This window comes from Nothobranchius furzeri, chromosome 11, assembly GCF_043380555.1.
Source record: "Nothobranchius furzeri strain GRZ-AD chromosome 11, NfurGRZ-RIMD1, whole genome shotgun sequence".
Classification (NCBI taxonomy): domain Eukaryota; kingdom Metazoa; phylum Chordata; class Actinopteri; order Cyprinodontiformes; family Nothobranchiidae; genus Nothobranchius; species Nothobranchius furzeri.
In genome coordinates this window covers 66,119,888-66,130,718 of record NC_091751.1, presented here as the reverse complement: position 1 = coordinate 66,130,718, position 10,831 = coordinate 66,119,888, and the positions used below count along the sequence as shown (strand labels likewise).

The 10,831-nt window shown below is 43.1% G+C and overlaps 1 protein-coding gene across 1 annotated transcript in view; it reads right to left on the bottom strand.

The window, feature by feature from the left end:
- paxip1 (PAX interacting (with transcription-activation domain) protein 1) overlaps positions 1-10,831 on the bottom strand; it is a 28,729-nt gene continuing 17,898 nt past the window's right edge. Inside the window, exons 10-23 of the mRNA XM_070541762.1 lie at positions 10,522-10,616; positions 10,137-10,232; positions 9,843-9,980; positions 9,433-9,554; positions 9,175-9,359; positions 5,732-5,775; positions 4,185-4,252; positions 3,926-4,028; positions 3,678-3,846; positions 3,486-3,586; positions 2,796-2,930; positions 1,878-1,953; positions 367-426; positions 1-237 (exon numbers count right to left, since the gene is read on the bottom strand). Coding sequence (XP_070397863.1) covers positions 221-237; positions 367-426; positions 1,878-1,953; positions 2,796-2,930; positions 3,486-3,586; positions 3,678-3,846; positions 3,926-4,028; positions 4,185-4,252; positions 5,732-5,775; positions 9,175-9,359; positions 9,433-9,554; positions 9,843-9,980; positions 10,137-10,232; positions 10,522-10,616 — 1,409 coding nt within the window. The 3' untranslated portion in view covers positions 1-220. The remainder of the gene's footprint in view (positions 238-366; positions 427-1,877; positions 1,954-2,795; positions 2,931-3,485; positions 3,587-3,677; positions 3,847-3,925; positions 4,029-4,184; positions 4,253-5,731; positions 5,776-9,174; positions 9,360-9,432; positions 9,555-9,842; positions 9,981-10,136; positions 10,233-10,521; positions 10,617-10,831) is intronic.

The following is a 10,831-nucleotide window of genomic DNA, read 5'->3' as shown; positions in this document are numbered from 1 at the left end:
TTCTACACAAACCAATCTTCAGCTTTATTTTAAAAACAAGTGTTCAAAGTGAATTTACATATTTTTTAACAACACCGTACGTATTTATCATTTCATTAGTCAACAGTTTCATAAAAATAACATTTATTTCTTCTCAAACTGGTAATAAAATCTACAAAAGGACAGGAACGCCTTGCAGAGAAATGTCTGATGATGTCGAGCCGACTTCCTCGTCGTGTCATCAGGTGAACTTATATGTGTGACTATTAAGGAATCAGACCTGTGACGTGTACCCCCCCCCCCCCCTGCAGCAGAGGGTTAGCTAACAAACACTTCTGATGACACCAGTAAAATAAAACTGTTAGCTCTTCTGAAGGAAAGGATATGATTCATAGTCGAGTTTCTGCGTGAGAACTCCGGTCAGAATAAACTCGGCATTGTGGACGTCTGCGGACACAGAAGACAGAAAACATCAGAGCTTCGCAGCGACTCAGGAGGGCGGGGTTTGCCAGCGTAGCTACAGAAGCTTCAGCTCTCATCATACCACCTGTTCATTATTCCAGGGTATCTGCAGGTTTAAGGGAGCCAAATTTAAGACTTTTTAACACCCTTTTTAAGGCCACTTTGACCAAATTTAAGCTATTTTTTAAATTAAATTTAAGCTATAATTTCCAGCTATTGCCTGGAACCGGTGCTAACCACGTCGCGAACGTAGGATTAGCCATCCAGTTACCATTAAACTTGCACTTTCCCATGGTGCAAGCTCCCACTAGCTTAACCAGCTAATGTGCTCATCTAAAAATAGCCCCCTTTCACAACCAGCTGAACGTGTACGGTTCCGCTTACGCCAACATCGTACGCAAAAAATGCTGAACACTAAGTAGAAATTCATGAAAATTTTATAGAAATAAAATTATTTTGTTTATTGGTTTTTTTGGTGATTTAAGACCTTTGGAAACTGCATTTAAGGATTATTTGTCATTTTTAAAGAGCAAGTCACCCCCTACCAGAGTCTAACTCCACTCCCACTTCATGTTTGAAAAATGCAACAAATGCTGTTGCCTGGCAGACCGAGAGGGCGGAGCCGCTAACAAATACACACACACAGGCTCAAAACAGCATTGTGACATCATAATGTACCAGTTTACATCATAGCATACCTCTTAGCCAGTAGCGGTGGCAGATTTAAACTCAAATGCAGTGCAGAGTTTTTACCTGACAACGGCACAACACTGCCAGTTTTAGGCAGAATATTTAAATTTTAACTAAGATGCACTGAAGTGCCAAATTATTGACGACACGTGTCTGCAGCACGATTAGACACTCCTTTATTTGGTTTATCAGCAAAAAAAAGTTGATTTGGGGGTGACTTGCTCTTTAAGGATTTTTAAGGCCTTAAATTTAGAAAAGCAAATTAAAGACTTTTTAAGGACCCGCGGATACCCTGTTGTTCTTCTGCTTCTGCATGAATTATAGGACAAATATTCCTTTAGGTGTCATTTTGGGTGTTTATTCCTGGAGCTCGTCTAAAGTGTTTCCACTTCAGGAGTTACAGGAAATTCAGGGAGAGGGGAAAGCGTCCACGGTCATTAACAACATTAAAGGTTTTATTTTGTCAGAGTATGTAATTCAATCTATTCTAGAGACCAGGAGAGCAGCTGTGGGATGTAAAAAGACACATGCAATGACCAGAAGAAGCCCCGTTTTTCACCTGGGAGTTCTGGAGGTGGAAACGGGCCTTTAGTGTTTCATGACCCACCACGGGGTCGCAACCCAACCTTTGGGCACCACGTTTAGAGGCTCATGTGCATCAACAGTTATTAACAGGACAGATGGTCCCATAATCAGCTAACTACTGTGTGTGTGTGTGTGTGTGTGTGTGTGTGTGTGTGTCTCACCAATGTTTCTCATGAAGTATTCTCGACACAAGTGCAGGTCATTGTCACAGGAAACCAGGATGATCTCAGGAAGGTTCTGCAACACAACCAGGAAGTATTTAGAAATGGGGTTTCTCAAACACTTGCATGTTTTTCCTCTGGGTCATGATTGTGGCCAATAAATAATTCTTGTACAATCTGCTCTTTAACTGTATTATTTTCTGCTATTTCAGCTGTTAACTTTATTTTCTCTCTAAGTGTTTTTCTCCCCAGAAGAAGCTACAATGATGCTCTGCTGAGCTGTGGTGGCCTCATGGAGGGGGCCATCGTCTAGCACACTGCTGCTAACCACTTAAACATTCTCCCTCTCCTGATAATAACATTTTACTTTCCTTGACGTTGGATGTGCTACTACTATATTTACTAAGAAGTTACAATGTAACCATAGACACATTACTTTGTGCGTGTGTGCGTGCGTGCGTGTGCTCTGTCTTCTCCATCCCCAGTGAGTCGTGGAGGATGGCTGCTTATACTGAGCCAGGATTCTCTGGAGGTTCCTTCCTGTTAAAAGGGAGTTTTCCTCTCCACTGTCGCTGCATGCTTGCTTAGTATGAGGATTGCTGTATAGTCACTGACACTCGTCAGTGACTTGATGCAATTTGCAGGGTTCCTTATATAGGAAACATTATTTCTGATTGGCTTAATGAACTGACCTGAATTGGAATGTTTATTATGTGAAGTGCCTTGAGACGACTCTTGTCGTGATTTGGCGCTATATAAATAAACTTGAATGGAATTGAATAAATAAATAAATAAATAAACAAACAAACATGACCTAAACATACAGATGAACAAGATCTCAGCAGTGGTGCTTTATGAAAAACGACCTGGTTCCCTGTTTGTTTTGAAGCCGACGTTGCTTGAGCTACATCAGAGCACCTTGTTCTGTTTGTGCTCCATGATCTTCCTGTATGAAGGCTGCTTGGCCAGCAGCTTCCCTCCAGCACTCTCCAAGATGGCCTTCATGGTGCTGAGGCTCGGGCAGATGCCAGGAGTGAGGTAGAAGTACTTCCCCTTCATCACATGAGACAGAGACAACATCTGCTTAACATCTCCGTACAGACGCTTCACGCTCTGCTGACCTGTGTTCCTGGTCATCTAAGTTCTGGAAGGTCAATCAAACCATCCATTCTTGTAGGCCAACAAAGCGACCCCTGATTCTGTTTATTCACCAAGTTAGAGATCCTTTATAAAAGTGAGAAGACTCCACTCAAACCAGAGCAGTATCTGTTATCGGTATTAGCCCCGCCCACTGACTTCAACAGCCACGGCTAACGGGCACAAAAGCTAATTCATGACTCAGAGCAACAGAAAATCCATCATGAAATAATGTTATAAGGGTTTTATGAAGGAAACAAACATTTATAATTATTAACACATCACGGGTAAACACTGTCAGTATAAACGCCTTAGCAGGAGAAACACAGCAGAAAGAGCTAACTGGCATTAGCAACTATCTGACAGAAACTTGGACGCTCCACCGGTGCTTTACTCTGATCAGATCGTCTGATTTCACAGGAAAAGAAAAACATAAACTAATGAATTTATTTGCTAAAAGACTTTATTTACTTTGAAGAGCAGAGCATCGTGGGCTTTCTTCAGGGCCTCTTCCAGACTGAAGCCAAACAACACCTCTGCTTCAGCATCCCTCAAGGTATAGGGCACCTCATCTGTAAAACACACACACACACACACGCACGCACACCAGGTAAGACTAAAGCTGGTGTGATGCTGGTACGCAGCAGGCAGAAACACACACACCTACAAACTTCTGGCTCCTCCAGCTCTCCTCCAGCCACTCAGGAGTGATGATGTATTTGACCCGAGACATGGCAGTGAGGAACTTGATGGTTCGAGTCACCTTGGTGGCCATGAGATGAGTGGCTTTCTGACTGCTGTCGGCCACATCGCCACCTAGAGCGTACAGCCTCTACGGGGGAGGTGGGTGAGGATCTCATGTGAACACATGAGGAGTGACGGGTTTATTTCTGTGACGAGTCTGGCTTTACCTTTGTGTACTGCTGTACTTGCATGGGCTCAAAGCCTGTGAACATGACTTGGGGGGCAGACTCTGGATGAATCCTCTTACTAGGGGACTGGATCTCTTCCATTCTGTGTTCCAGCAACACACACACACACACACACACACACACACACACACACACACACACACACACACACACACACACACACACACACACACACACACACGGTTTCATGACGAGACCACGCCTTCTCCTTGAAGAGGAAGAAGATTTGTTAACTCACCTGGCCTTCTTGTTTGCAGGTGCGTTGGTGGAATCAGAAATCTTCTGCCTCTGTAGGAGCTGGAGGTTCTACACCAGACAAAACATCATTAGTTACAGGAAGAACTGAAACATTCTACGCTGTTTAGCAGGACAGCAGCTGGTCCAAGCCAGGTGATTGGTCTAGGCTATCATCCTGTCTGAAGAAGGCTTTCAGGTGTGTCAAAAGGGCCTAAAGGTTGGTTTATGCTTGACGCGTCCGCGAGGTCCGCACGGCAAATTGCATAATTTTAACAACCACGCCCCTCCACCGCGCCTCCGCACGGCCCAATTTCCGCACCGCGCACCTAGGAAATTTTTTAACCACGCAGACGGTCGGACACAGAAAAACATGGCCGACTGGCAAGAACTAGTACGGCAGAGGTTCGTTAATACAGACATTTGTATGATTCAGCTCTCAGAGATCACCGTGATCAACATGTTGTTAATAATTCTTGGAGAGAAATAGCTCGCACTGTCGGAAAAGACGAGGACGCTGTTAAAAATGCTGGAATGCCATGTTGTAAACAGTAACTTTTACTTCTACTATGGTGTAGTGTTGGATGCATGCCGTAGAGCTCCATGCTGCCCCCTACAGTTTGGGAGAATATTGGCTCACCGCAGAGACAAGCCGCACAAACCATAAACGATGCGAGTTGTGAAGCGCGTTCCATCCGCGAGCCGCATCACCAAGCGGAAAGTAAATGCGTCAAGCATAAACCAAGCCTTACACACTCCATGGACGTAATTTTGGGGGGGGGACAGGGGGGACATGTCCCCCCCACTTTTTCCAAAGTCAAGTTTTGACCCCTGCACTTTTACCATCCAAAAACAATATTACGCTATATTAAATTAACACTGGTTGAGCTCTAGGACCAAGCAGAAAACAACCGTTTGTGTTGAAGCCTGTTTCCCATTAGAGCATACTGTAAAGACCCCCGTGTCCCCCCCCCCCCCGTGTCCCCCCCACTTCTAAAGTGAAAATTGCATCCATGACACACTCACATATACCGTTACACAAACATGAAACAATGAATTCTGTGTTTAATGAACAAACTGCACACAACCCTTTGGCCAGTAGTGCCCTTACACTCAGTTATGGCGCTTTTACACGTTGGTCAAGTTGGCCTCAGCCAGGCCGGGCGGGGACAATCCTTCCCCACACGGCTCGGTTGTGTTTACACGCTTTCTCAGGATGTGGCTGAGCACGAAGGCAGGTCCGCTACAAAGGCAAGGAACGTGTGCAGTGTTGCTTTTGTAGACGAACAACACGCGCATGACCCCACCCGGTTCAGAACGAGCCGACTCTGATGCAAATGCCCTAGTAGGCTGTTTTATTACAGTGGGGGGTTGATAATGAATAAACTGGTTTGGGATTTCATTTGTTAATACTGCCTCCACGTTCTTTCACAGACACACAAGTGAGCTGAAAGGCGTTCTGTACCTTGCCCAAAAGCTCATGGACATGTGTGGAGAACAGTCACATGTTCAGGTGGTGCTCTTTTGTTATGATGTTGTAAAAAGACTCACCGACAGAGCTTCAGAAGTCACCTTGACTGGACTTCTCCACGCAGCTAGAGGAAAACAACACAAAGTCAAAATTATCACAAACACGCGCACACACACACACACACACACACACACACACACACACACACACACACACACACACACACACACACACACACACACAGCCCTACAGCTTAATAATGTCCGTGAATACTGAAGATTTCATTCAATAGATTGCCTGAATGTGAGACATAAATTCCTGCAACACAGTTGATAAACCTTCATATTGTGTTGAAATAATATCCATGTGTAATAATGCTCATGTGCAATACTGTTTATGTATAATACTGTGTGATAACATCAATGTGTAATAACGTTCGTGTGTAATACTGTGCATGTGTAATAACACTCAGATGTGTAATAAAGTTCATGTGTAATACAGTCTGTGTGTAATAACATCAGTGTGTAATAATGTTCAAGTGTAATGACGGCCATGTGTAAAAACGCTCATGTGTAATAACATTCATGTGTATTAATGCCCATGTGTAAGAACATCCATGTGCAATAATGCTCATGTGTAATAAAGTTTATGTATAATGACATTCATGTTTATTAAAGTTCATGTGTAAGAACATCCATGTGTAATAACGTCCGTGTGTAATAACATCTGTGTGTAATAATGTCCATGTGTAATAATGTTAAAGTCTAATAATGTCCATGTGTAATACTGTTCATGTGTAATGACATTCATGTGTAAAAACGCTGATGTGTAATAACATTCCTATGTATTAACATCCATGTGTACGATTGTCCATGTGTAATAACGCTTATGTGTAATTAAGTTCATATGTAATAACATTCATGTGTAAGAACATCCATGTGTAATAATGTCCGTGTGTAATAACATCTGTGTGTAATAATGTCCATGTGTAAAAATGTTAAAGTCTAATAATGTCCATGTGTAATACTGTTCATGTGTAATGACATTCATGTGTAAAAACGCTGATGTGTATTAACATTCCTATGTACTAACATCCATGTGTACGACTGTCAATGCGTAATAACGCTTATGTGTAATTAAGTTCATATGTAATAACATTCATGTGTAAGAACATCCATGTGTAATAACGTCGATGCGTAATTACATTCATGTGTAACAACGTCTATGTGTAATATTGTCAATGTGTAATAACATCCATGTGTAATAACGCCCATGTGTAATAACGTCCACGTGTAAGAACGCCCATGTGTAATAACGCTTGTGTGTAATTAAGTTTATGTGTAATGACATTCATGTGTAATATTGTCCATGTGTAATAACGCTTGTGTGTAATTAAGTTTATGTGTAATGACATTCATGTGTAATATTGTCCATGTGTAATAACGCTTGTGTGTAATTAAGTTTATGTGTAATGACATTCATGTGTAATATTGTCCATGTGTAATAACGCTTGTGTGTAATTAAGTTTATGTGTAATGACATTCATGTGTAATATTGTCCATGTGTAATAACGCTTGTGTGTAATTAAGTTTATGTGTAATGACATTCATGTGTAATATTGTCCATGTGTAATAACGCTTGTGTGTAATTAAGTTTATGTGTAATGACATTCATGTGTAATATTGTCCATGTGTAATAACGCTTGTGTGTAATTAAGTTTATGTGTAATGACATTCATGTGTAATATTGTCCATGTGCAATAACGCTTGTGTGTAATTAAGTTTATGTGTAATGACATTCATGTGTAATATTGTCCATGTGTAATAACCAGTGCTGGGAAAGTTTGTTTTAAAAACAAACTTCATACATTCAGTTCATAAATCATTAAACAAATTTGAACCGAGTTCACTGTTCCAAAAACGTCCATAAAACTACTCCATAGTTTTTTTCCCCCTAATAAACACTGTGACTAGTGTTTTCAGGTTGGAGTTTCACCCAGTTCATTTCCGTTTATTTCATACTCGGAATTGTAATCTTCTGAGTATGAAATGAATGAACGGGAAAAGCCCCCAAAATCAGAGAATGTTTTTTAAGCCAGTTTCGAGGTTCAATTTAGCAGCTCCTTGTAATAACAGTAGCTGTGGTGGAAAAGTGTTTGTTTTACTAGATAAACTTTTAAGCGTGCATCAAAAATCGGTGTTATGTACAGTTGTATATTTTCCGAGGTGAAAGGAACGCACCATGAAATCCATCGCTGAACTTGCAGCTTTTTCCCTGTTTTTCTGCGTCTGGTTTGATGACGTCACTTTGGTTATGTGTAATAATGTAAATGTGTAAAGACATTCATGTATAATAATCACTCTAAACACAGCAGTAAAATAGTTTAGCTTGATTCTTGTTGAGAACGGTTAGTGACTCAAATTTCCCTCTGGGATTAATAAAGTATTTTTGAATTGAATTTCCTCCTGAAGATGATGCTTTTGCTGCAGCAGCCAAGATAAAAACTAATCAGCAGCACTAAAACACAAAGTGAAACAAAAGGTGACTGTGGAGCAGACGGCATTAGAAATCCAGGCTGTCCAGCAGAACAGGGGAAAGGGGAAACAGCAGCTGTCCTAGTCTGCAGGACAAACTCCGGTCCCCAAGGGTCTCTGTCCTGCATGAGCCACAAACCCTGAGTAGTGGTGTAGCAGTACACTTATTTGTGACCTTTGCAACCTTCATTCACCAACATCTGGCTTGGGTGTTGTGTGTGAGTGTGCGTGCGTGTGTGTGTGTGTGTGTGTAACAAGTTCGCCCTGCTTGTTGATATCAGAAACTGCGGGCGTAACTTCCGGGCGTAAGACATATTTGGAGTTTTTCTCCCCTGTCATACCAAAGCCTATGTGAGGTCTGAAGCTCTACTATCCGTTTCTAAGAAGAGGAAAATGTAATGAGCAGGGTATCTGCAGGTTAAAGGGAGCCAAATTTAAGACTTTTGAAGACCTTTTTTAAGGCCACTTTGACCAAATTTAAGCTATAATTTCCAGCTATTGCCTGGAACCGGTGCTAACCACGTCACGAACGTGGGATTAGCCATCCACACATAACTTCCACTTCCCCATGGCGCAAGCTCCCACTAGCTTAACCAGCTAATGTGCTCATCTAAAAATAGCCCCCTTTCACAACCAACTGAACGTGCACGGTTCCGCTTACGCCAACATCGTACACAAAAAAGCTGAACACTAAGTAGAAAATCACAAAAATTTAATAGAAATAAAATAATCTCTTTTATTGGGTCTTTGGTAATTTAAGACCTTTGGAAACTGTATTGAAGGATTATTAGTCATTTTGAAGGATTTTTAAGGCCTTAAACTTGGAAAAGCTAATTTAAGACTTTTTAAGGACCCGTGGATACCCTGAATGAGAAGCTTTTCTCCCAAATCCCAGACACAGTGGACCCATTGTTACAGCTCCCATGCCCGATTTTTGAAACCAACCGGATGACTTTAGGAGGCCAGTGCGATCTGGCTAGTATACACACCCAGCAGATTGTGGACCAGCTGCGGATTAGGTGCCAGCGGCTCGGGGTGAGTGAAAATCGAGTATCTGCTGTGCTGAATCTGTCGCAGCGCTTCAAAGTTGCCCAGCAGAATGTCACACAGCCACTGGGCGTTGACGCACGGGATCTTCCACTCCTTGGCCTTCTCGTATTTCAGCCCACTGGATCTAAGGGAATAAGCACACAGCAAAATGAGAGCAGCAGCAGATGTGTGGACAAACTCCACTATCTCAGTCTTACTCTTTGCAAATGAGGACAGTGTTACTGCGGCACAAATATCCCGTGTATCTGGCACCAGCCAGGTAAGTCATCAGCTTCAGATCGTCCCTGTCAGCATCCACAAAGCCAGTCACTGAAATAATCTGAAAGAAGAGACACGAGGACAGCAATGACACACAGAGACATAGAGAGGACACCCCCCAGAGCTTGTGTTGATCAGGTCAGCTTGTGAGAAACACGTCAGAATTCCCTAAAGACCAATGAGGCGTCTGCAATCATAAATAAAGGTTCTGTGGGTCTGAGGTCTGGTTTTCTAGGTGTGTGTGTGGGAAAACAAGGGTAACGAGAACAAAGCTTTTCATGGCTGGTGTCTCAATGTTTGAATCAGCAGATTTCTAAGTGCAAAGTAAAGCTACAGAAGTTAAACGTACGTGCTGAGAGCAGGGTTTGGCCCCCGGAGGGAAAGCAAAGGGCAGATGTAACGTTCGACGAGGAGGGACCATCTTCTTCTTCTTAAGCACCGTGCTGAGCCAGTGGGCCGTCACACAGCGCTTCCCTTCCCGAAGGGCCTGAAGACAAAAAACATGCCAGTACAGACTAACCTGCTTCTAACACCCACAACTTTTGAAGCTTTTTCCATCAAACAGCCTTTATGTCACATATTAGCTGACTCTTGTTTGATTAGCATAATAAACTCACCGCTACAGGTGTGTGTGCTCACTTACCTGTACATACATGTTGCTGACCTGACTCTCACACAACAGGTGAGTGCAGCGGCTGGTCAGGGTGGGGTCAACGACACCTCCACATGCCTGGATGACCTGAGGGACAACGAGACCCAGTAAATCCCATCAGGACAGAGACAAAAAGAGCTAGCATTAGCCTCACGTTGGCTAGCACTGTTGATGCTTTGATAATTTAGCAGAGCGACCCGGGTAGGGTCCCAGATGTCTGAATCGCTTTCTTCCAGTCATCACCCACACCTCATGACCGGGGGGGGGGGGGGCTTTCACAATAACAGATCAGTCTAGAGTCCACATCACATGACACGCTGCACCAGTCTACCTGAAAGTCCTTCCCAGCACTCTTACTATGCCTTATGGTTCTTACCCTCTTCCACGTGGCTAGGAGTTGTTTATCAGCCATCTGTTCTGGGTAGTCGGCAACAGCAAACACACAGCCCAGCAGAAAGCCGTCCTGTGGAACTGAGAATAGACATCAGCTTAGGTTTTACCCTAAATCAGGGATTCCCTAATGGGCCATTCTCATCTGTACCGGGTCGGCCCGGGCCGGGTAGCGTAGGTTGTTTACATATCTGGGTGGCCTGGTATTTTTCCGGGCCAACCAAGGCTCATTCTCAGCCCTCTTCTCGAGGGGGTCTGCTTCAGGCCGACCAGGGCCAACACACCCACTGCTGACA